This window comes from Salmo salar, chromosome 19 (assembly GCF_965601325.2).
Source record: "Salmo salar chromosome 19, fSalSal1, whole genome shotgun sequence".
Lineage (NCBI taxonomy): Eukaryota > Metazoa > Chordata > Actinopteri > Salmoniformes > Salmonidae > Salmo > Salmo salar.
In genome coordinates, this window is record NC_138309.1 from 84,454,744 (window position 1) to 84,482,304 (window position 27,561).

At 42.7% G+C, this 27,561-nt stretch overlaps 1 protein-coding gene across 1 annotated transcript; it reads right to left on the minus strand.

The window, feature by feature from the left end:
• Positions 1-1,871: 1,871 nt before the first annotated feature.
• LOC106579697 (retinol dehydrogenase 12-like) lies at positions 1,872-27,561 on the minus strand. Its single transcript, XM_082965544.1, has 4 exons — positions 27,493-27,561; positions 3,596-3,707; positions 2,171-2,368; positions 1,872-2,059 (listed from the first exon to the last, which is right to left on the minus strand). Exons 1-4 carry the CDS (start codon positions 27,559-27,561, stop codon positions 1,872-1,874), a joined length of 567 nt encoding a protein of 188 aa, XP_082821670.1.

A 27,561-nucleotide genomic window follows, 5' to 3' on the forward strand; every position in this document is an offset into this window, starting at 1 on the left:
ACAGACAAACTATATGAAAAACCCACACCAACTTAGGATAGGGAGTACCATCGTCTATGAAGAAAAACTGCACTGGGGGGGATAACAACAGGTGAGGGCATGAAGTGATCCTAACTGACCAAAGACAGGGAATTTTTACTAGGATTAAATGTCAGGAATTGTGAAAAACTGAGTTTAAATGTATTTGGCTAAGGTGTATGTAAACTTCCGACTTCAACTGCATATATATACACTGCTCCAAAAAATAAAGGGAACACTAAAATAACACATCCTAGATCTGAATGAATGAAACAATCTTATTAAATACTTTTTTCTTTACATAGTTGAATGTGCTGACAACAAAATAACACAAAAATAATCAATGGAAATCCAATTTATCAACCCATGGAGGTCTGGATTTGGAGTCACACTCAAAATTAAAGTGGAAAACCACACTACAGGCTGATCCAACTTTGATGTAATGTCCTTAAAACAAGTCAAAATGAGGCTCAGTAGTGTGTGTGGCCTCCACGTGCCTGTATGACCTCCCTACAATGCCTGGGCATGCTCCTGATGAGGTGGCAGATGGTCTCCTGAGGGATCTCCTCCCAGACCTGGACTAAAGCATCCGCCAACTCCTGGACAGTCTGTGGTGCAACGTGGCGTTGGTGGATGGAGCGAGACATTATGTCCCAGATGTGCTCAATTGGGTTCAGGTCTGGGGAACGGGCGGGCCAGTCCATAGCATCAATGCCCTCCTCTTGCAGGAACTGCTGACACACTCCAGCCACATGAGGTCTAGCATTGTCTTGCATTAGGAGGAACCCAGGGCCAACTGCACCAGCATATGGTCTCACAAGGGGTCTGAGGATCTCATCTCGGTACCTAATGGCAGTCAGGCTACCTCTGGCGAGCACATGGAGGGCTGTGCGGCCCCCCACAGAAATGTCACCCCACACCATGACTGACCCACCACCAAACCGGTCATGCTGGAGGATGTTGCAGGCAGCAGAACGTTCTCCACGGCGTCTCCAGACTCTGTCACATCTATCACATGTGCTCAGTGTGAACCTGCTTTCATCTGTGAAGAGCACAGGGCGCCAGTGGCGAATTTGCCAATCTTGGTGTTCTCTGGCAAATGCCAAACGTCCTGCACAGTGTTGGGCTGTTAGCACAACCCCCACCTGTGGACGTCGGGCCCTCATACCACCCTCATGGAGTCTGTTTCTGACCGTTTGAGCAGACACATGCACAGTTGTGGCCTGCTGGAGGTCATTTTGCAGGGCTCTGGCAGTGCTCCTCCTGCTCCTCCTTGCACAAAGGCGGTAGCGGTAGCGGTCCTGCTGCTGGGTTGTTGCCCTCCTACGGCCTCTTCCACGTCTCCTGATGTACTGGCCTGTCTCCTGGTAGCGCCTCCATGCTCTGGACACTACGCTGACAGACACAGCAAACCTTCTTGCCACAGCTCGCATTGATGTGCCATCCTGGATGAGCTGCACTACCTGAGCCACTTGTGTGGGTTGTAGACTCCGTCTCATGCTACCACTAGAGTGAAAGCACCGCCAGCATTAAAAAGTGACCAAAACATCAGCCAGGAAGCATAGGAACTGAGAAGTGGTCTGTGGTCACCACCTGCAGAACCACTCCTTTATTGGGGGTGTCTTGCTAATTGCCTATCATTTCCACTTGTTGTCTATTCCATTTGCACAACAGCATGTGAAATGTATTGTCAATCAGTGTTGCTTCCTAAGTGGACAGTTTGATTTCATAGAAGTGTGATTGACTTGGAGTTACATTGTGTTGTTTAAGTGTTCCCTTTATTTTTTTGAGCAGTATATATATATATATATATATATAGCTAAATATCATGCCTATGCATATAATACATCTGTTCACCTGTAATATCTACCACTCTCTGTTTCCAGTTCAGGGGCCACAGCACAGTAGATAGTGGTCTGAGCTCCCTGGACGGATGTCTTGGTGAAGGGACTGATCATCTTCATGATAGATGCCTGAGGTGTGTTCAGGTGCAGATCAGTCTGAACTATGCCAGGGTGGAGGGAGTACGCTGTCACAGCCGTACCGGAGAGAGGGGAAGAAATGAGGACATAAATACAACAAATGTCAGAGATTCCACTAATGGCAAGATAACCATATACAGTATAAGCCTCAGAAGTAGTGGACAAACACAAACCTTGTAGACTCTTGGCCAGGGAGCTGGTGAAGAGGATGTTAGCCAGCTTGCTCTGGCTGTACGCATTCTTCTTGTCATAGCCCTTCTCACTGTTGATGTCATCCAGGTTAATGGTACCCCAGAAATGAGCCAAAGAGGATACATTGATGGACCTTTTGATCAGGTCAATCAATAAGTGGGTCAACAGGAAGTGACCTAAGAGACGAGATAGGGGGCTTTGTAAGCTTTTGATTGGTAGATTTGAGGTTGATTCGTTGGACTTGATTTATACATTTGAACTGTGATTGTGCAAAGATCATGTTCTGGTAATGGTCTTGTTCAATTCAGTGGGTTAGTTAGTATCACTTGAGGTTAGTCAGTATCACTTGAGGTTAGTCAGTATCACTTGAGGTTAGTTAGTATCACTTGAGGTTAGTTAGTATCACTTGAGCTTAGTATCACTTGAGGTTAGTCAGTATCACTTGAGGTTAGTTAGTATCACTTGAGGTTAGTCAGCATCACTTGAGGTTAGTTAGCATCACTTGAGGTAGTTAGCATCACTTGAGGTTAGTTAGCATCACTTGAGGTTAGTTAGCATCACTTGAGGTTAGTTAGCACCACTTATGGTTAGTTAGCATCACTTGAGGTTAGTTAGTATCACTTGAGGTTAGTCAGCATCACTTGAGGTTAGTTAGCATCACTTGAGGTTAGTTAGCATCACTTGAGGTTAGTCAGCATCACTTGAGGTTAGTCAGCATCACTTGAGGTTAGTTAGCATCACTTGAGGTTAGTTAGCATCACTTGAGGTTAGTTAGCATCACTTGAGGTTAGTCAGCATCACTTGAGGTTAGTTAGCATCACTTGAGGTTAGTCAGTATCACTTGAGGTTAGTCAGCATCACTTGAGATTAATGACCTTTCACATAACTCTCCTCTACATCTCCTCCACAAAGCTTTAAAAAGTGTTGACTGAAACTAGATGGCCCTACAGTACGTGGAAAGCACTGTTAGGATTAAAACTCTAGGAAGAATGTTTGACAATGGAGAACATTATGTACAAGTCAGGACTTGCTTAAATGAAATGTTGTGTGGTCTGGAACTTTCCTGTTATCCCTTGGATGTGCGCCACATGCAATCATCCATGTGGTTAGTCAGTAGTGGGTAAGGCCAGAGTCTTCAATTAATTTAGTGTATTTCTGTCATCACGTAACCAAATCTCTAAGGGAAGCAATGAGCTTCATGTCCAGCTGTCCACGAGGATGTAAGCAGCTAAATAACCACTTCCTTATAGGAATGGTTACTAGTAGAGCCAATTGGAAGTTAAACATTTGTCAACTTTCAATAATATGTGGTATGTCTGTGCCCTTTTAGATTTTAGCATCATGTGAGGCCTGGCCAAAGAGGAACTTTGTTTCTCTTTCTTGTGCTAAGTAGGTTCACTTACCCATGTGGTTGACACCAATCTGCATTTCAAATCCATCACCTGTTTTCTCGTACAGACACACCATGAAGCCAGCATTGTTGATGAGGATATTGAGTTTTGTCTCTTCTACAGAAATAATATAAAATGTCAAAATGTGGACAGGAGTGCCAATTAATCAATTACTGTGTCAATGAAGTTGCGATACAATCAAGTCTGTGTTTGAGGTTTGATACTGTTCTTTGGGTGCTGAAATCTGTCGTTTTTGATAAAAACTTAATTTTATGTAAAGTCGGAGCCCAAATCCACCCACACTTGTCGCTGCTCAACTCCATCGTTAATTGTGGAATTGAGTTAGTCAGCAATACCTGACTACCTCTACAGACCTGGGCCTGGTTTCTTAAGGCCAAGTGCATCGTTAGAACCATTGGTACGAAGGCTTAAGATGCTTTAGCGAAACTGGGCCCTGTATGATACAGATTTAGATACATACATTATCTTCAGAAAGCATTTACGCCCCTTGACTTATTCCACATTTTGTTCTGTTGGCCAGGTGGGACGGTAGCATCCCACACCCCCTAGAGAGGTTAACCCTCGCAAAGCCCTGACAGCATCCCTAGCCGCGTCCTCAGAGCATGCGCAGACCAGCTGGCTGGTGTGTTTACGGACATATTCAATCAATCCCTATCCCAGGCTGCTGTCCCCACATGCTTCAAGATGGCCACCATTGTTCCTGTTCCCAAGAAAGCTAAGGTAACTGAACTAAATTACTATCGCCCCGTAGCACTCACTTCTGTCATCATGAAGTGCTTTGAGAGACTAGTGAAGGATCATATCACCTCCACCCTACCTGATACCCTAGACCAACTCCAATTTGCTTACCTCCCCAATAGGTCCACAGATGATGCATATCCAACCCACTTTAATGAATGGATTTAATAATGGTATCACTAGTCACTTTAAATAATGCCACTTTAATAATGTTTCCATGTCCTACATTACTCGTCTCATATGTACAGTTGAAGTCGGAAGTTTACATACACTTAGGTTAGAGTCATTAAAACTCGTTTTTCAACCACTCCACACATTTCTTGTTAACAAACTATAGTTTTGACAAGTCGGTTAGGACATCTACTTTGTGCATGACACAAGACATTTTTCCAACAATTGTTTACAGACAGATTATTTCACTTATAATTGACTGTAGCACAATTCCAGTGGGTCAGAAGTTTACATACACTAAGTTGACTGTGCCTTTAAACAGCTTGGGAAATCCAGAAAATGATGTCATGGCTTAAGAAGCTTCTGATAGGTTAATTGACATAATTTGAGTCAATTGGCGGTGTACCTGTGGATGTATTTCAATGCCTACCTTCAAACTCAGTGCATCTTTGCTTGACATCATGGGAAAATCAAAGGAAATCAGCAAAGACCTCAGAAAAAAATTGTAGACCTCCACAAGTCTGGTTCATCCTTGGGAGCGATTTCCAAACGCCTGAAGGTACCACGTTCATCTCTACAAACAATAGTACGCAAGTATAAACACCATGGGACCACGCAGCCGTCATACCGCTCAGGAAGGAGACGCAATTCTGTCTCATAGAAATGAACGTAATTTGGTGTAAAAAGTGCAAATCAATCCCAGAACAACAGCAAATGACCTTGTGAAGATGCTAGAGGAAACAGGTACAAAAGTATCTATATCCACAGTCAAATTAATCCTATATCGACATAACCTGAAAGGCATCTCAGCAAGCCACTGTTCCAAAACTGACATAAAAAAGCCAGACTACGGTTTGCAACTGCACATGCGGACAAAGATTGTACTTTTTGGAGAAATGTCCTCTGGTCTGATGAAAAAAAAATCAAACTGTTTGGCCATAATGACCATCGTTATGTTTGGAGGAGAAAGGGGGAGGCTTGCAAGCCAAATAACCCCATCCCAACCGTAAAGCACAGGGGTGGCAGCATCATGTTGTGGGGGGGCTTTGCTGCAGGAGGGACTGGTGCACCTAACAAAATAGATGGCATCAAGAGGTAGGAAAATTATGTGGATATATTGAAGCAACATCTCAAGACATCAGTCAGGAAGTTAAGGCTTGGTTGCAACTGGGTCTTCCAAATGGACAATGACCCCAAGCTACTTCCAAAGCTGTGGCAAAATGGCTTAAGGACAACAAAGTCAAGGTATTGGAGAGGCCAACACTGAAAAATGGTGGCCACTGAAAAAGAGTGTGCGAGCAAGGAGGCCTACAAACCTGACTCAGTTACACGAGCTGTGTCAGGAGGAATGGGCCAAAATTCAACCAGTTTATTGTGGGAAGCTTGTGGAAGGCTACCCGAAATGTTTGACCCAAGTTTAACAATTTAAAGGCAATGCTACCAAGTACTAATTGAGTGTATGTAAACTTCTGACCCACTGGAATTGTGATGAATGAAATAAAAGCTGAAATAAATCATTCTCTGTAAAATTATTCTGACATTTCACATTCTTAAAATAAAGTGGTGATCCTAACTGACCTAAGACAGGGAATTTTTACTAGGATTAAATGTCAGGAATTGTGAAAAACTGAGTTTAAATGTATTTGACTAGGGTGTATGTAAACTTCCGACTTCAACTGTATTTTATACCATCTATTGCATCTTGCCTATGCCGAATGGTCATCACGCGTCCAAATATTTAAATGTACATATTATTATTCCATCCCTTTACATTGCGTGTTTAAGGCAGTCGTTGTGAATTTGTTAGATATTACTGCACTGTCGGAACTGAAGCACAAGCATTTCGCCACACTCGCATTAACATCTGCTAACAATATGTATTTGACCTATAACATTTGATTTGATTTGATCCTCTGAATAGAATTGGTCCTCATTTTCATTATAGCTACCCACATATGAGCTATGATTTCGAAGCTACCAAAGATGCTTAAGCCACGTATGAACTTGTATGCACATGGACAGAAGTATTTTACCAAACCTGGCAATATGCTTATACAGTTGTGAATCTAATAAAATATAACTGTATTTACCTTATTCAATTAAGTTTCTGACAAGTTGGAAAACAGTTGAGTAAAACACACATCATTTCCTGCCTTGTTGTTTTCTCTGAGAAAGTAGAAGAGTCGAACAGTCAGTGCGCTGACAAAAATATCTGAATTCCAAACAACACCTACACCTACTACCACCAGGCTCTATCCCCAAAATTACCGTGTTCGATGATGAATTATGATAAGGAAAGGTAAAGTTGACCTTTTTTGAATTGCACTAGCTGTGCCTATCAGTGGGGAAACAAGACAAAACAAATGGAACAATGAAAAATGGAGCGGCGATGGCTAGAAGACCGGTGACGTCGACCGCTGAATGCAGCCCGAACAAGGAGAGGTGCCGACTTCGGCAGAAGTCGTGACACCTTCAGAGATGAACAAGGGGACAAGTGGAAACCACCATGCATTTCTCCCCAACAAAACCTCCAAGATTATGAAACAAGATCGTGACACCGGTTTTTCAATGCAGTCTGTGTGACATGAAACCATGGTCACTGGTTAAGATGTAAGAAGTTATTAACAAAATGAACACATCAACAATACACATTAAGAGAGAGGAACACGTCAACAATACACATTGAGAGGAACACGTCAACAATACACATTGAGAGGAACACGTCAACAATACACATTAAGAGAGAGGAACACATCAACAATACACATTAAGAGAGAGGAACACGTCAACAATACACATTAAGAGAGAGGAACACATCAACAATACACATTGAGAGAGAGGAACACGTCAACAATACACATTAAGAGAGAGGAACACATCAACAATACACATTGAGAGAGAGGAACACGTCAACAATACACATTAAGAGAGAGGCACACGTCAACAATACACATTGAGAGGAACACGTCAACAATACACATTGAGAGGAACACGTCAACAATACACATTAAGAGAGAGGAACACATCAACAATACACATTAAGAGAGAGGAACACGTCAACAATACACATTAAGAGAGAGGAACACATCAACAATACACATTAAGAGAGAGGAACACGTCAACAATACACATTAAGAGAGAGGAACACGTCAACAATACACATTAAGAGAGAGGAACACATCAACAATACACATTAAGAGAGAGGAACACGTCAACAATACACATTAAGAGAGAGGAACACGTCAACATGGAAATAGGTTCCAACTGTATAAAACCTGATCATCTTTTGAATGTTTCCGTTTGGGTATCTATCTATACTTGTATATTACATGCTATCCTCTTCCAGGAAATAGACTATGTTCTATGGTTATGTAAATAGAATGCCATTTGAGTTATGTAAAAAAACAGCTTTATTGGTACATGTCCTCAGTTGGAAAGGCAGGCTCCATTTACCACTGTATTATATTGTACAGTACATACCAATTTGATCAAGGATTCTTACAAATAGATATTACACACTTTCAGATGCTCGTCATACTTAAGCATGAAACTTCTTTTCACTAGAATTTGTCTGACGTTATCTGCCTACTGATCTGTTACAATGCTTGTTTGTTTTACACTTGTAAAGTTTACAACTACAGTGGAATAAACTTTGACCTTCTGATGAGTTATATTACAGTGCTAAAACTGTAATTGGTTACGGAGTAAGTCAGGTACTGGGAAGTATCCTGCTAGCAAACATCATTAATAATGACATCAATTGAATGTTCTCCTATCACCTCAAGTTGAATTTTCCATGCTGTCAGCAAATCTCTCTCTCTCTCTTTAGTTCATACATTATTACAGAAATGTGCAAATTGTCACAAAATACTGAAGTATAATGGTTAGTGGAAAATGATATCATCAACTTATTTGCTATGACTAATTTGATAATTAGTGACGTTCTGGTTTCCTCTCATTTTTACAAACTGTTCTGTTTTTAAGGTTCTTGACTATGAACACCTCAAAAGGTGCAGACTAACAGATAAAACACTTGAGAAGAATATATATTGGTTTTTAAATGTAATTAACAAATTCTGTATCAGACAAAGGAAAAAGTAGATCTCAGACAAGCTCTTTTGCACCAATTTTGCTGCATAGTAAGTTTTAGAAAATGAAAGGTTACGAGTACAATGAGGATAACCATATAGAAATCCCCTTGATGACTGTAGATACTGTGACCAAGGAGATACTGTCTGACAAAATAAAAAACTGGCGGGGCCTTTATTGAGAGCATTGCTTTCTGTGGAAATTAATCAGCATTTCCTTAGAGGACTGCAATCAGTCCTTCGCGATAAAGGCAATGCAGGTGAACTAAGGAGACTAAGGAACTGGAGGCAAATCCAGCCATGCAAAGTTCTCCTGTCTAATAAAAACATAAGAAGCTGCTTTATGTTGAGAAATTAAATATAACAAAAAACCCAGCATTGTAAAACCTCAGACTACAGAGATGAATATAATGAAACATCAGCTAACTTGGATTTTGATTATTTAAATAACAGGAATATATATATATCTAATGATACTTTTAAAGGAATGTTACCTGACTAATTTCTTTTATAACATCTGTACCTGTAATTTTAAATGTTTTTATTTCTAGACAAGCTACATATTGTTTACAAAAACGATATACATTGTGATGATAAAATATTTCTGTTAAAAATATATATATTTAGGTTACCTAGCTAGTTAAAACAAGTCCTATTTTCTTCCTATTCTGATGTTAACCATAACCTATCTAGGTGAGGGGTTTGAACAATTTCTGGAAGTTTCTTCTGGAAGGGTAAAACTGGCACATCTCTAAGAGATTTAACAGTACTTAATGATGCTGACAACAGCAAACCTGGGAAGTCTCACACTATCAAAGCTGCTCTCATTGATGGGTTAGTACAAAGATTCCCTGACTCTCACCATTTGTTTATATAGAGTAAATAGTGTGTACTGTACAACAAATAAACGTAGCCTGTCATTTCTATAGAGTGTAAACTTAATTGATGATGGTTGTTGCTTGTTTTAATATCTAGCCTAGATTTAGGCCTAGATTCAATCAGATCAAGTGTTAACCGGCAATAGCAGACATCCGCATAGGGGATGTTTTGGCAGTGGTGGAGGTGGAACTGTGTTGGAGCCGTCAAATTGGTGACCTGTTAATGTGACTCCGTTCAGCCAATGGCAATGTCCGCTTTAGGTATAATGCTGGGAGCACCTCTGTTCCGTTACCAGGAATAAGCAAGACCTAGCAACAACAGACGGACGCAACTGCGTCAAAACCTCCAGTCAAATAGCAAAAGTGAAAAGCTCGACAACTTTCACAATAATGCAAATGTTTAGGAATAAGGCCGTGACCTCTGCGATTTCCCTTCAAAAAAGTCCCACAGTGAAGATGGCAAAAAGATGTGTAATAGTTTATGAGGAAATGTTAATAGCTAATTGTCTTCATAGCACAAATAATATTATAGGTGTCACTCGCTGACCATAGAGAGCCTTTTATTCTCTATGTTGGTTAGGTCGGGGTGTGACTAGGATGGGTAATCTAGGTTGTTTATTTCTATGTTGGCCTGGTATGGTTCCCAATCAGAGGCAGCTGTTTATCGTTGTCTCTGATTGGGGATCATATTTAGGCAGCCATTTCCCCACTGTGTTTTGTGGGATCTTGTTTTGTTTTTGTGTAGTTGCCTGTGAGCACTTCATTTACTTCACGTTTCGTTTGTTCGATTATTGTTTTGTATTTTGCTGAAGTTTCACTTTATAATAAAAATGTGGAACGCTACGTACAACGCTACGCCTTGGTCCAGTTCTTACCACGATCGTGACAATAGCGTTGACATTATTGTTAACATCATTAACAGTAATGATCACTAAATAGTTATTATGTTATGGGAACAACAGTAGTACGAATAACAAAACATAATTTATAATACTACTATAATTGTATTATAATTATCCACTTTAGAAAAACATTTAAATACCATTGTTATTTAATCAGTTTAAACCCAATCGTTTTTTTTCTTTCTTCATTTTGGACATGCATATTGGACTGTACACAATTCCCTGTACATTGTGTGGCAGTAAAACGGTGGTCCATTTAAGTCAGGAGCAGTCATACTTTCCAAATCCACAGATTGTACTCCCAGAGGAGTGTCGCTGCTCCTTCTGTGGCCTTTAAAGAGTGGTTTTATCATGTTGGACATATATCAAAATCACATTTTATGTGCCAAATACAACAGGTGTAGACTTTACCATGAAATGCTTAATTACGAGCCCTTTTCCAAAAATAAAAAATAGTTATTAAGTAAGCAAAATTGCACAATGAAAAGGAAATAGTAATATGGAACCTTTATTTAACTAGATAAGTTAGTTAAGAACAAATTCTTATTTACAATCATGGCCGGTTGTGATACAGCCTGGGATCGAACAAGGGTCTGTAGTGACGCCACTCAGGATGTAATTGGTAACATGTAGGTAGGGGTAAAAGTGAGCTAGGGCCATCAGGATAGATAATAAACAGAGTAGCAGCAGTGTATGTGAAGAGTGTAAAAGGGTGTGAAAGTGTGTCTATGTGTGTGTGTGTGTGTGTGTGTGTGTGTGTGTGTGTGTGTGTGTGTGTGTGTGTGTGTGTGTGTGTGTGTGGCATCAATATGAATATGTATGTGTGTTTTGTGTGTGTGAGCATATGTAGTGTCTGTGTGTGTGTGTGTGTGTGTTGGAAGGTCAGCATAGCATGACACCGCTTGGGGACTAAGCACACACCTCTGAGGGGCCCCCGTGTTGAGGGTCAGCGTGGCGGCATATGTTGTTGCCTACCCTCTCCACCTGGGGGCGGCACATCAGGAAGTCCAAGAGACAGTTGCAGAGGGAGGTGTTTAGTCCCAGGGTCCTTAGCTTAGTGATGAGCTTTGAGGACACTATGGTGTTGAATGCTGAGCTGTAGTCAATGAACAGCATTCTCATGTAGGTTTTCCTTTTGTCCAGGTGGGAAAGGCCAGTGTGGAGTGCAGTAGAGATTGCATCATCTGTGGATCTGTTGGGGCGGTATACAAATTGGAGTGGGTCTAGAGTGTCTGGAATAATGGTGTTAATGTGAGCCATGACCAGCCTTTCAAAGCATTTCATGGCTACAGATGTGAGGTCTATGGGGCAATAGTCATTTAGACAGGTTACCTTGGCATTCGTGGGCACAGGGACTATGGTGGTCTGCTTGAAACATGTTGGTGTTACAGACTCAGACAGGGAGAGGTTGAACATGTCAGTGAAGACACTTGCCAGCTTGTCACCGCATGCTCTGAGTACGTGTCCTCTGAATCCGTCTGGTTCTGCAGTCGTGTGAATGTAAACCTGTTTAAAGGTCTTACTCACAGCTAGCTTCTGTCCTCCTCTGGGTACATCAAATTCAACACAAAACCTAGGAGTTTTCTCACCCCCTTTCATAGACTTACACAGTAATTATGACAACTTCCAGAGGACGTGCTCCAACCTATCAGAGCTCTTGCAGCATGAACTGACATGTTGTCCACCAAATCAAAGGATCAGAGAATGAATCTAGTACTGAAAGCATAAGCTACAGCTAGCTAGCACTGCTGTGTATAACATGTGGTCAGTAGTTGACTCAAAGAGAGAGAAAGACAATAGTTGAAGCGTTTTTTGTAGCTAGTTTAGCCTACTCAAACACCCAGCTCGAACAGAGAGGGATGCTATGTTAGCTTGCTGACTATGGTTATCCAGAACTGGAACTCTTCCAAGTCAAGGTAAGCTTTTGGTTTTATTCATTTATTGCCACCGGGGCCCCGCCAGTGTAACTGATAAACTGCTTTCTGACTGTACACTGTATTGCACTATTGTAGCGAGTTTACTAACTCATTGTTTTCTAAAAATGCATCATGCAACAATTTTAACGATATGTTAGCTTAGTAGAGAGCCAGCCCTTAGACCTTAGGGGATTTAATGCAGGCTACCCCTGTCAACCTACCAATTGTGCCCAGAGTGCAATTTCTAAAAAGATAAAGCCAAATAGACAATCATATGTTTGACTATTAATGCCTTTTCAGCTGCATGAGCAGGTGCTGTTTGAGTGCCACCTGCAATTATATTAAAACGTGTTTGTTCAACCAGGTGACTGTGAGATGGCGCTCTCAATTATATTAAAACGTGTTTGTCTCACCAGGTGATTGTGAGATGGCTCTCTGTGTCTGCTGTTTAATAGAGTTGCAAACCACTGTCGATCTCAGCAAGGGAAAGCTGATTTCACCTGATTTCACCTTTATCCAGCAGAGCAGATGGTTATGGCAGAGAGGGTTGTGGGGTTCTTCTACTGAAGCCACTGAAACAAGTGAGCGTTTTCTTCAGTTTGCACAGTACAATATTCAAACTGGGCAAACATTTAGCCAGTCTGGCCATACAACGTCTCTGGGAGTATTTCATGCGTTGAATGAACTTTTAAACTTTAATTTCGTCAAAGAACTTCTAGAGAATATTACTATTATGTGGCACTGTATATTTACCATCCCTTATCACCAATTTATCTTAGAGTGCAATAGACAAGCTCTTTTTCCTATATGACTCACCAAGAGTAATTTAGGGTGGAGCCCAACAGTTCCTTGTCGTGTTCCATGTAGTACAACTTTGTCACAGATACTGGTCCCGTTGTGAACTGACCATCTGGCATTTCGGGCATATTTCAAATTGGCTGGTCAGTTTTGTGCCCAGTGGGCCTGTCTAACTAGTCATTTTTGGGGGGTTGGACAAAATGCTCATTATCTGGCAAATTCATTCTTTTTACATTTAATTTAACCTTTATTTAACTAGGCAAGTCAGTTAAGAACAATTTACTAGTCAGTTAAGATTCAAATGATCAAAGCTTGATGATTAGTAAAAACCATTTTTTTACCAGCTGGGGCAAAAAACCAAACCTGCACCGAGTTAATTTTAAAATGTAACCTTTACTTTACTAGGTAAGTCAGTTAAGAACAATTTCTTATTTACAATGACAGCCTACTGGGGAACAACTGCTTTGATCAGGGGAAGAACAACAGATTTTTACCTTGTCAGCTCGGGGATTCAATCCAACAACCTTTTGGTTACTGGCCCAATGCTCTTACCTTTAGGCTACCTGCCGCCCCAGGTAGACTGGGGGCCTCAAAGAATGGGGGCCTCAAATAAAAAAATGGCCCAAAATGGGTAAGTACTAAACGGCGTCCTTGGGATGTCGAACTCTGATGTCACTCCATTGAAGTCAACATTTTAAACGGTTAAGGTAAGGTTTAAGGTTAGGGTTAGGTAAGGGTAATTAAGGGTTAAGGTTAGGGTAAGCGTCGGTGTCATCTTTGAGGCAGCACAGCAAGGTACATTAGGCTGTCATCCTGTGTTAACTCAGAGAGGCAATGATGGAAAATGATCTGGCTTCAGCCTCAGGGTCTTAACTGCAGGACCATAGAAACAATGATGTTGCAATTGTCCCTGGTGCCCTCTATGTTGAGTTGGGTTTGGCTGCCTTCATGGCCAGTGCCAAACCAAGGGTGCCACTCAACACACTGCAACTCAGTGTCAGTTTTCAGAGTCCATTTGTCATTTCACCAAATTCTCCTGAGTTGAGTGTCAAACTGGATCACATTGAAAACGAGACAACGTTTAAGATACAATCTCCTACAGTAACGTATGCATCAAGCAGCCTATCATGCAAGCAAGGGAGGTTGGCCGAAGAACAGTGCATCTCTATAGACTCGGTTTACAAGCAATGCACATCAACTATGAGTACTGACGATTTCTACAATTACCTAAGTAAGGGAGGGTTTCAGTATGGTTCTGTTTTCATAAACAGAGGAGATGTGCATTATGGTGAAGACTTGATGGAAGCCATCTCTGTTGTGGCTGTCCCTGAAGAGCTCCTGCCACAGTTGCATGACTTCTGCATTCATCCTGTAGTGCTAGACTACATGCTCCAACTGACTCAAGTCTCAACAGCGAATGCATTCATGGCAAGGCCTGGCTTTCCTGCAGAAATTGGCAGTTTGACTGTTCACGAACCCTTGCAGCCTGAAATGGTTCTGTATTTGAGAGCTGCAAATGTTGCAGTGGACCATTTTGAAGTATCTGGCTGTTTCACAGACAAAGCAGGCCGGGTGTTGGTTGAACTGAAGCATGTTATATTCAAGTATCTTGGAAGTCAATCTTGTGTAGTTGAAGAGTACTTTTTCCACAATGACTTCAGTGTTGTCTCTGATGACTACAAGCCAACTAATAATATATAGTTCATCCTTCAGACTACTGATCCATACAGAATGACTAGCTTGCCTGGGCAGTTCATCCTTCAGACTGCTGATCCGTACAGAATGACTAGCTTGTCTGGGCAGTTCATCCTTCAGACTACTGATCCGTACAGAATGACTAGCTTGTCTGGGCAGTTCATCCTTCAGACTGCTGATCCGTACAGAATGACTAGCTTGTCTGGGCAGTTCATCCTTCATACTGCTGATCCGTACAGAATGACTAGCTTGTCTGGGCAGTTCATCCTTCAGACTGCTGATCCGTACAGAATGACTAGCTTGTCTGGGCAGTTCATCCTTCAGACTGCTGATCAGTACAGAATGACTAGCTTGTCTGCCGTTCCCTGTGATGTTGATGATATAAACATCCCAGTGAAATCAGTTGAGATTCAGCTCAGTAAGATATGTGTTCATTCCTCAGACTACTATCCTGTCAGTGTCTCTGATCTGAACTATGGTCAGACAATATACTGGAACAATCATACATCTCAGAAGCACCAGCTTCTGGCTCTTGACTTCAGTGGTACTGTCACAGCTGTAGGGAAAGATGTGAACACACTGAAAGTGGGAGACCATATAGTATCATGTTATCCCATTGCTGCATCTTCTAAGATTGTAATTCCTGAAGCAGCATGTTACAAGACAAAGAGGCTCACATTTCTGAAGGAGGCTCCTTGTGTGTCCTACTTTGTTCTTGCATGGGAAGTCTTGCATCATGCATTACCCAAAGTCAAACAGCGGAGGTTGGGCATCATCTCATCTGTTCCTGACTCAGGTTTGACAAAGATCTTAGCCCAAACTGCAAACAAATCAGGATGGTATAACATCGTCTTGCCTCAGTTTAGTGATCAGCTTCACAATGTGAACAAGCTTGATGCATTTGTCTTTGTTATTTGACAAATCTCAGTTTGAAAGAGCTTGCAATGTTTCCGGTGTGAGACACATTGTTGCTGTATGCGAAAATGAGTGGCAATCCTCCTTTTCACAAAATGTCTTCAGTTGTGGCAATGATGATGTTCGCATTCAGACTGTTCAGATGTCTAGCATATTGGAAAAGGGATCTATCAGAGCAGAAAAGCCTCACATTTACCGTTGGCTCAAATCAATGCATTTGGACAAGAAGTCTTTAGATTTTGAAACCAACACCTTTCAGACAATGTCATCCGGTAGCATTGACTTCCTGTCTGTTGAGGAATCTGAGTCATACTTCAGCTCAAAGACCCTGTCTGTTGTGACACTGAGTAAAGATGATTCCAAAGACCCTGTCTGTTATGGCACTGAGTAAAGATGATTCCAAAGACCCTGTCTGTTATGGCACTGAGTAAAGATGATTCCAAAGACCCTGTCTGTTATGGCACTGGGTAAAGATGATTCCAAAGACCCTGTCTGTTATGGCACTGGGTAAAGATGATTCCAAAGACCCTGTCTGTTATGGCACTGAGTAAAGATGATTCCAAAGACCCTGTCTGTTATGGCACTGAGTAAAGATGATTCCAAAGACCCTGTCTGTTATGGCACTGGGTAAAGATGATTCCAAAGACCCTGTCTGTTATGGCACTGGGTAAAGATGATTCCAAAGACCCTGTCTGTTATGGCACTGGGTAAAGATGATTCCAAAGACCCTGTCTGTTATGGCACTGGGTAAAGATGATTCCAAAGACCCTGTCTGTTATGGCACTGAGTAAAGATGATTCCAAAGACCCTGTCTGTTATGGCACTGGGTAAAGATGATTCCAAAGACCCTGTCTGTTATGGCACTGAGTAAAGATGATTCCAAAGACCCTGTCTGTTATGGCACTGGGTAAAGATGATTCCAAAGACCCTGTCTGTTATGGCACTGAGTAAAGATGATTCCAAAGACCCTGTCTGTTATGGCACTGGGTAAAGATGATTCCAAAGACCCTGTCTGTTATGGCACTGAGTAAAGATGATTCCAAAGACCCTGTCTGTTATGGCACTGAGTAAAGATGATTCCAAAGACCCTGTCTGTTATGGCACTGGGTAAAGATGATTCCAAAGACCCTGTCTGTTATGGCACTGAGTAAAGATGATTCCAAAGACCCTGTCTGTTATGGCACTGGGTAAAGATGATTCCAAAGACCCTGTCTGTTATGGCACTGGGTAAAGATGATTCCAAAGACCCTGTCTGTTATGGCACTGGGTAAAGATGATTCCAAAGACCCTGTCTGTTATGGCACTGAGTAAAGATGATTCCAAAGACCCTGTCTGTTATGGCACTGGGTAAAGATGATTCCAAAGACCCTGTCTGTTATGGCACTGGGTAAAGATGATTCCAAAGACCCTGTCTGTTATGGCACTGGGTAAAGATGATTCCAAAGACCCTGTCTGTTATGGCACTGGGTAAAGATGATTCCAAAGACCCTGTCTGTTATGGCACTGGGTAAAGATGATTCCAAAGACCCTGTCTGTTATGGCACTGGGTAAAGATGATTCCAAAGACCCTGTCTGTTATGGCACTGGGTAAAGATGATTCCAAAGGCACTGTCCGACATTCAGTTGCTGCCTAAACCAAATAACTGTGTACATTGTTACAGGTGGTCTAACTGGACTAGGGTTTGAAACAGTAAAGTGTATTGCACAGCGAGGAGGGGGTATGTCGTCATCTTTTCCAGAAGAAGTCCCTTGCCAGACGTACAGCAGGAGACAAGCAACATTAAGAGTCAGTATGGTGCCATAGATGTAAGCTTGCAGTGTTGAGAATAATGAGCTGAATGACGATTCTTCTCTCATTGCATTAGGCATTGACTAGCTATGACTTTCCGAAATCTTCTCTTTCAAGACATGGGTGTGAATGCTCCCCTGATTAAATTACTGGACCCCGACAGCACATTTTGGTAGCAATGCTGAAAGAGGGTGCAAACCAGGAATCTGAGCATGGTGATGAACATGTTTTGGATCTGATGAATAATAATGAGGAAGTAAATGACATGTTGGCTGTATTGTAGAGACTTATTCAATCAACATGTAATTGTTAAAGCTTATTCATTGCAGTCAGCTTAATTTTTATTTATTTATTAGGATCCACATTAGTCGACGACAACGGCAACAACTAGTCTTATTGGTGTCAGACGTATAACAAAAAATACATTACTGCCAAAATACTTTACAATTCATATACATTTTAAAACATGAACATGTAATGTAAGTGTGCATCTATCAGTTCCACATACATGTCAGTACATACACACACCAAGTAGGTCAGATGGGGAAGAGGCGTTGTGTCGTGCACTCATGGCTTTGTATAATACCGTACATTTCCTTGAATTTGTTCTGGACCTCTGGGAACTGTGAAAAGACCCCTGGTGGCATGTCTGTTGAGTTAAGTGTGTATGTTAGTGCTGTGTGTAAGTTGACTATGCAAACAATTTGGAATTTACAACACATTGTTTCTTATAAAAACAAGAAGTGACACAGTCAGTCTTCCTCAACTCTTAGCCAAGAGATACTGGCATGCATAGTATTAATATTATCCCTGTGATTACAACGAAGAAGAAGACGTGCCGCTCTGTTTTGGACCAGCTGCAGCTTTCTTTGCAACACTTGACCAGAAGACTGGACAATAATCAAGATAAGATAAAACTGGAGCCTGCAGGACTTGCTTAGTGGTGTGTGGTGTCAAAAAAGCAGAGCATCTCTTTATTACGGACAGACCTCTCTTTACAACCATCATCTAGAATGTCATTGTATGCTGTAGTGTTAAGATTTCCCTTCACCGGAACTAAGAGGCCTAGCCCGAACCATGAAAAACAGCCCCAGACAATTATTCCTCCTCCACCAAACTTAACAGTTGGCACTATGCGTTGAGGCAGGTAGCGTTCTCCTGGCATCCGCCAAACCCTGATTAGTCCGTCTGACTGCCAGATGGTGAAGCGTGACTCATCACTCCAGAGAACGTGTTTCCACAGATCCAGAGTCCAATGGTGATGAGCTTTACACCACTCCAGCCCACGCTTGGCATTGCGCATGGTGATCTTAGTCTTGTGAGCGGCTGCTCGGCCATGGAAACCCATTTCATGAAGCTCCCGACGAACAGTACTTCTTGCTGACGTTACTTCCAGAGGAAGTTTGGAACTCTATATTGAGTGTTGCAACCGAGGACAGACAATTCCCGTTCTGTGAGATTGTGTGGCTTACCACTTCGTGGATGAGCCATTGTTGTTCCTAGACATTTCCATTTCACAATAACAGCACTTACAGTTGACCGTTGCAGCTCTAGCAGGGCAGACATTTGACAAACTGGCTTGTTGGAAAGGTGGCATCCTATAACGGTGACACATTGAAAGTCACTGAGCTCTTCAGTATGGGCCATTCTACTGTCAATGTTTGTCTATGGAGATTGCATGGCTGTGCTCGATTTTATATACCTGTCAGTAACGGATGTGGCTGAAATAGCTGAATCCACTCATTTGAAGGAATCAATCAGTAAGTGACTTCAACTGGAAATGGTTGGTTGAGATCGATGTGGAAGAACTTGACTGGCCTGCATAGTGCCCTGACCTCAACCCCATCGAGCACCTTTGGGATGAATTCATGCCCGACCTCACTAATGCTCTTGTTGATGAATGGAAGTCCCTGCCTCAATGTTCCAACATCTAGTGGAAAGCCTTCCCAGAAGAGTGAAGGCTTTTATAGCAGCAATGTTCCAACATCTAGTGGAAAGCCTTCCCAGAAGAGTGGAGGCTGTTATAACAGCAATGTTCCAACATCTAGTGGAAAGCCTTCCCAGAAGAGTGAAGGCTTTTATAGCAGCAATGTTCCAACATCTAGTGGAAAGCCTTCCCAGAAGAGTGGAGGCTGTTATAGCAGCAATGTTCCAACATCTAGTGGAAAGCCTTCCCAGAAGAGTGAAGGCTTTTATAGCAGCAATGTTCCAACATCTAGTGGAAAGCCTTCCCATAAGAGTGAAGGCTTTTATAGCAGCAATGTTCCAACATCTAGTGGAAAGCCTTCCCAGAAGAGTGGAGGCTGTTATAGCAGCAATGTTCCAACATCTAGTGGAAAGCCTTCCCAGAAGAGTGAAGGCTTTTATAGCAGCAAATGCCCATGATTTTGGAATGAAATGTTCGACAAGCAGGTATTTATATACTTTTGGCCATATAGTGTACCTTAACTTGCAGTAGCTTCGCTTCCTGGATAGATATTTGCATAAAGATTACAACTCCAGTAAATTATTAACAATTAAGAACGCTACGTACAAGTCAGGACTTGCTTGAATTAAATGTTTTGTGTGATCTGGAACGTTCCTCCTCTGCCTTGGATGTGCGCCACATGCAATCATCCATGTGGTTAGTCAGTAGTGGGTAAGGCCAGAGTCTTCAATTAATTTAGTGTATTTCTGTCATAACATAACCAAATCTCTAAGGGAAGCATTGAGCTTCATGTCCAGCTGTCCATGAGGATGTAAGCAGCTAAATAACCACTTCCTTATAGGAATGGTTACTAGTAGAGCCAATTGGAAGTTAAACATTTGTCAACTTTCAGTAATATGTGGTATGTCTGTGCCCTTTTAGATTTTAGCATCATGTGAGGCCTGGCCAAAGAGGAACTTTGTTTCTCTTCCTTGTGCTATGTAGGTTCACTTACCCATGTGGTTGACACCAATCTGCATTTCAAATCCATCACCTGTTTTCCGTACGGACACAGCATGAAGCCAGCATTGTTGATGAGGATGTTGAGTTTCTTCTTCTCTTCTACAAAACAAAAAAAATTGTATTCAAAAATGTACAATGTCTTAATGTTGACAGGACTTCAAATGAATCAATCCATTGTCCCAATGAAGTCGTGACTCGTGATACAGTCAAGTCTAATTTAATTACGTTTTTTTTGGACAGGGACAAGGTACAACATAAGTCTCAGAACACTGAAAATTGGTAACAATTTCCATCTGAGGTTTGCCTAAAGACCATCTGAGGTATGCCTTAATAAGCAAACTCTCTGAAGGATTTTGCCTGCCAGAGCCTTCTATGACTTATTTCAGGGCTCCCTCAGCTTTCTCCATGTATCTGCAGGCCATGAGGATTCTAGCCCCTAGATATAAAGACATTTTGGGGAAAAAATTGTGGAAGCAAATCATTCCAGCCCAATCCAAATCCAACTCAGGATGTCAATCATACAGGCTTTCCAGGAGGATATTGGACAGAGCCTTCATAGCTACATACAGTATTTAATTTAATGTTTTTAATTATGATATTGAATGATTTCACGTTATGTGGGTAAAACATTTACCAGCAGTTTCACGTTATGTGGGTAAAACATTTACCAGCAGCTACCCCTGCTGGATAGTCACAAACATCAACCAGTGAATGTCTTGCATCACCTGCTAAGTAGGATAAAGGGGGATACCTAGTTAGTATGTTTCATATACATTACTCATTAACTAGCCAACGTTAGCCAGTTAGCTTGGGTGCTTGACAACCGTTGAATGCTGGATCTACTCCTCGGCCAGAGCATCCAGTGTGTGCTCTGAACCCTCCGATAGCGAAACGCTCTGAATTTACCAACGGACAATTTGACAACGCTCTGTATTTACGAACTACCAGACCCCTCTGGCACTGAATTTACGAACACACCCGAAATCGTAAAATCTTTAGCTAGTCATTTGTTATGCTAACAAGCTAGCAAGAGGTTGCATAGCAACAGCACCAACTTCGGGTAGACAGAGGAGGCTCTAGTACACTAAACTGAAACGATACCGTTTGTTTACAGTATACTAAAATTAGCTAATAGTATGTACTCATTATGTATGTAGTATGTTAGTATGGGTATTTGAACACAGCTGTACAACTGAATGCACTCAACTGAAATGTGTCTTCCGCATTGAACCAAACCCCTCTGAATCAGAGTGGTGTGGTGGGCTACCTTAAAATTGACATCCGTGCCATCAGCACGAAGGGAATAGTGGGTTAACTGCCTTGCTCAGGGGAAGAACAACAGATGTTTACCTTGTCAGCTCGGGGATTCGATCCAGCAACCTTTTGGTTACTGGCCCAACGCACTAACCACTAGGCTACCTGTTGATATACTACCACTGTTTGTGTGTTGTATTATCATTAGGCTACATAGTAGCTTTAGCAAATTGATGAGAACATTAAAGCCCAGCTGTAACACAACTCATTCTACAAATTGAAAAGTATGATCAGTTGATTAGGAGATGGGGCACACGTGACCGAACTCCCGAAGCATCTTGCAATTCGGCTACACTTCAGGCTGGGGACTAAGTTTAACACATCCCCATGTGGTACAGCAGCACCATTTCATATTGTCAAATTCCTGTACATCCAAATGTATTTGGCAAATAAAGGTGATTCTTGTTACATCTGCTCATGCCACGCCCTCTAGTGCTCATCCTGTGTCTCCTTGACCTGCCACCACTCCCCCAGTGCTCTCTCCCTCTCCTTCTCTCTCTGTGTGTGTGTGTGATTGTGTGGGTGGAGACAGGTGTGCTGGAGTCAGAGCAGATCCCCACCAGCTGCAACCTGTTCCATAATCAAGGCCTCTACATATACTCAGTCCTGCCTCTTCCATGCTATCAGATTGTAATCTCTGCTCAGTCAGTCTACGTTTCCAGCCGTTTGTTACTGTTTAGATTATGTTATCCTGTTGTGCCTGTTTTCCTTGCCTGATGCTGTTCTCCTCTCCGCTACAGTTCTGCCCACTCTGACTCTGGTCCCTGTCTCCAGTCCCACGTCTCATCATCCTGCTACTCTGTCCTGGATTCCCCACTCTACTACTCCCTTGGATTCCCCTCCAGACCTGCTTACCCTGTCCCAACCCCTCTCGCTCCAGCCTCAACCTCAACCTCCGCACCTGGTTTCCTGCAACCCGCCCGAGCTTCCCCTGACCTGCACTCCATCTTCCCCCTGTGTTTCAATAAATACCTTGGTTACTTCATCCCAGTCTCCTCGTCTAAGTCTGCTCTTGGGTTCCCCTGTTCCACTCCTCGTAACAATTCTGAGATCAGGTGTTTTACTGTTTGGCTTCCCTAAGTGCAAAAAATCTAAGCCAATCTAATTGTATTTGTCACATGCGCCGAATAGTACAGGTGTAAATCTTACAGTAAAAGTCTTACTTACAAGCCCTTAATGAACAATGCAGTTTTAAGAAAATACCTAAACAAATAAAAAATACAAGTAGATATAAGAATAACAAATAATTAAAGAGCAGCAGTAAATAATAATAGCGGGGCTTTTTATACAGGGGGCACCTGTGTCGAGGTAATATGTACATGTAGGTAGAGTTATTAAGGTGACAATGCATAGATAATAACAGAGAGTAGCAGCAGCGTTCAAGAGGGGATGGGGGGAGAATGCAAATAGTCTGGGTAGCCATTTGATTAGCTGTTCAGGTGTCTTATGGCTTGGGGGTAGAAGCTACTTAGGAGCTTCTTGGACCCAGACTTGGCACTCCAGTACCGCTTGCCGTGCAGTAGCAGAGACAACAGTCTATGACCAGGGTGGCTGGAGTCTTTGACAATTTGTAGGGCCTTCCTCTGACACCACCTGATATAGAGGTCCTGGATGGCAGGAAGCTTAGCCCCGGTGATGTACTTGGCCGTACGCACTTCTGTCTTTAGTGCCTTGCGGTCGGAGGCTGAGCAGTTGCCATACCAGGTAGTGATGCAACCAGTCATGGTGCAGCTGTAAAACTTTTGAGGATCTGAGGACCCATGCCAAATCTTTTCAGTCTCCCGAGGGGGAATAGGTTTTGTTGTTCCCTCTTCACGACTGTCTTGGTGTGCTTGGACCATGTTAGTTTGGTGATGTGGACACCAAGGAACTTGAAGCTCTCAACCTGCTCCACTACAGCCCCGTCGATGAGAATGGGGGCGTGCTCGGTCCTCCTTTTCCTGTAGTCCACAATCATCTCCTTTGTCTTGATCATGTTGAGGGAGAGGTTGTTGTCCTTGCACCACACGGTCAGGTCTCTGACCTCCTCGTTGTCAGTGATCTCATTGTCGGTGATCAGGCCTACCACTGTTGTGTCATCGGCAAACTTAGTGATGGTGTTGGAGTCATGTCTGGCCGTGCAGTCATGAGTGAACAGGGAGTACAGGAGAGTACTGAGCACGCACCCCTGAGGGCCCCCGTGTTGAGGATCAGCGTGGCGGATGTGTTGTTACCTACCCTTACCACCTGGGGGCAGCCCGTCAAGAAGTCCAGGATTCAGTTGCAGAGGGAGGTGTTTAGTTCCAGTTTCCTTAGCTTAGTGATGAGCTTTGAGGGCACTATGGTGCTTTGAGGGCACTATGTTCTTGTGCACAGGGACTATGGTGGTCTCCTTGAAACATGTTAGTATTACAGACTCAGACAGGGAGAGGTTTAAAATGTCAGTGAAGTGTCTTCAGTTGGTCAGCACATGCTCGGAGTACACGTCCTGGTAATCTGCCTGGCCCTGCGGTCTTGTGAATGTTAACTTGTTAAAGGTCTTACTCACATCGGCTGCGGAAAGCGTCCAGAACAACTGATGCTCTCATGCATGTTTCAGTGTAACTTGCCTCGAAGCAAGCATAGAAGTTATTTAGCTCGTCTGGTAGGCTTGTGTCACTGGGCAGCTCTCAGCTGTGCTTCCCTTTGTAGTCTGTAATAGTTTGCAAGCCCTGCCACATCCGACGAGTGTCGGAGCCGGTGAAGTACGATTCGATCTTCGTCCTGTATTGACGCTTTGCCTGTTTGATGGTTCATCCGAGGGCATAGTGGGATTTCTTATAAGCTTCTGTGTTAGAGTCCCACTCCTTGAAAGCGGCAGCTCTACCCTTTAGCTCAGTGCGAATGTTGCCTGTAATCCATGGCTTCTGGTTGGGGTATGTACGTACAGTCACTGTAGGGACGACGTTCTCGATGCACTTATTAATACAGTGAGGGAAAAAGCTATTTGATTCCCTGCTGATTTTGTATGTTTTCCCACTGACAAAGAAATGATCAGTCTATCATTTTAATGGTAAGTGTATTTGAACAGTGAGAGACAGAATAACAACAACAAAATCCAGAAAAACACATGTCAAAAATGTTATAAATTGATTTGCATTTTAATGAGGAAAATAAGTATTTGACCCCCTCTCAATCAGAAAGATTTCTGGCTCCCAGGTATCTTTTATACAGGTAACGAGCTGAGATTAGTTCTCAGTTTGTTAACTGTATAAAAGACACCTGTCCACAGAAGCAATCAATCAATCAGATTCCAAACTATCCACCATGGTCAAGACCAAAGAGTTCTCCAAGGATGTCAGGGACAAGATTGTAGACCTACACAAGGCTGGAATGGGCTACAAGACCATCGCCAAGCAGCTTGGTGAGAAGGTGACAACAGTTGGTGCGATTATTCGTAAATGGAGAAACAAACACAACTGTCAATCTCCCTCGGCCTGGGGCTCCATGCAAGATCTCACCTCGTGGAGTTGCAATGATCATGAGAACGGTGAGGAATCAGCCCAGAACTGCACGGGAGGATCTTGTCAATGATCTCAAGGCAGCTGGGACCATAGTCACCAAGAAAACAATTGGTAACACACTATGCCGTGAAGGACTGAAATCCTGCAGCGCCCGCAAGGTCCCCCTGCTCAAGAAAGCACATATACATGCCCGTCTGAAGTTTGCCAATGAACATCTGAATGATTCAGAGGACAACTGGGTGAAAGTGTTGTGGTCAGATGAGACCAAAATGGAGCTCTTTGGCATCAACTCAACTCGCCATGTTTGGAGGAGGAGGAATGCTGCCTATGACCCCAAGAACACCATCCCCACTGTCAAACATGGAGGTGGAAACATTATGCTTGGGGGTGTTTTTCTGCTAAGGGGACAGAACAACTTCACCGAATCAAAGGGACGATGGACGGGGCCATGTACCATCAAATCTTAGGTGAGAACCTCCTTCCCTCAGCCAGGGCATTGAAAATGGGTCGTGGATGGGTATTCCAGCATGACAATGACCCAAAACACACGGCCAAGGCAACAAAGGAGTGGCTCAAGAAGAAGCACATTAAGGTCCTGGAGTGGCCTAGCCAGTCTCCAGACCTTAATCCCATAGAACATCTGTGGAGGGAGCTGAAGGTTCGAGTTGCCAAACGTCAGCCTCGAAACCTTAATGACTTGGAGAAGATCTGCAAAGAGGAGTGGGACAAAATCCCTCCTGAGATGTGTGCAAACCTGGTGGCCAACTACAAGAAACGTCTGACCTCTGTGATTGCCAACAAGGGTTTTGCCACCAAGTACTAAGTCATTTTTTGCAGAGGGGTCAAATACTTATTTCCCTCATTAAAATGCAAATCATTTTGTAACATTTTTGACATCTGTTTTCTGGATTTTTTTGTTGTTATTCTGTCTCTCACTGTTCAAATAAACCTACCATTAAAATTATAGACTGATCAATTCTTCGTCAGTGGGCAAACATACAAAATCAGCAGGGGATCAAATACTTTTTTCCCTCACTGTAAAGCCAGTGACTGATGTGGTGTACTCCTCAATGCCATCGGAAGAATCCCAGAACATATTCCAGTCTGTGCTAGCAAAATAGTCCTGTAGTTTAGCATCTGCGTCATCTTTCCACTTTTTTATAAACCGAGTCACTGGTGCTTCCTGCTTTAGTTTTTGCTTGTAAGCAGGAATCAGGAGGATAGAATTATGGTCAGATTTACCAAATGGAGAGTTCTGTTCCAATCTCTGTGTGTGAAGTAATGGTGGTCTAGAATTTGTTTCCCTCTGATTGCACATTTAAGTTTCCCTGCAGTAAAGTCCCCGCCCACTAGGAGCAGTGCCTCTGGATGAGCGTTTTCCTGTTTGCTAATGGCGGTATACAGCTCATTGAGTGCGGTTTTAGTGCCAACATTGGTCTGTGGTGGTATGTAGACAGCTACGAAAAATACAGATGAAAACTCTCTAGGTAGATAGTGTGGTCTACAGCTTATCATGAGATACTCTACCTCAGGCGAGCAAAACCTCGAGACTTCCTTAGATATCGTGCACCAGCTGTTGTTTACATATATGCATAGGCCCCCACCCCGTGTCTTACCAGAGGCTGCTGTTCTATCCTGCCAATAGTGTATAACCCTCCAGCTGTATGTTCTTAATTTCGTTGTTCAGACATGACTCAGTGAAACATATGATATTACAATTTTTAATGTCCCCTTGCTTTCAGTTTGTCCCATTTATTTTCCAGCGATTTAACATTAGCAAGCAGGACAGAAGGCAAAAGCAGATTAGCCACTCGTCGCCTGATCCTCACAAGGCACCCCAATCTTTTTCTGCGAAATCTCTGCTTCCTTCTCCAGCGAATGACAGGGATCTGGGCCTGGTCAGGTATCTGTAGTATATCCCTCCCGCTCATTGAAGAAAAACTCTTTGTCTAATCTGAGATGAGTAATGGCAGTTCTGATGTCCAGAAGCTCTTTTTCAGTCATAAGAGACGGTAGCAGCAACATTATGTACAAAACAAGTTACGAACAACATCCTCATTCAACACCTCGGGCACACTGTAGAGTCTCAGGTTTCATCTTCTTGTGTATTGCTCCAGATCAGTGAGACGTCTATGCTAGACATTGTTATTCTGTTCTACCTTTTCCACACTCTTTTCAACTTTAGCCACTCTCATTTCCACATCCTTGATTTGACCACATGCAAACTCCACAGTCTATTTTAAGCCTTTGATAACCATGGTGTTTGCGCTTACCATTTTCTCAATGGCGTCAGACCTGGAGTTGATGAGTAAGGAGAAGGTAGCCTCGATGTCAAAGTCCAT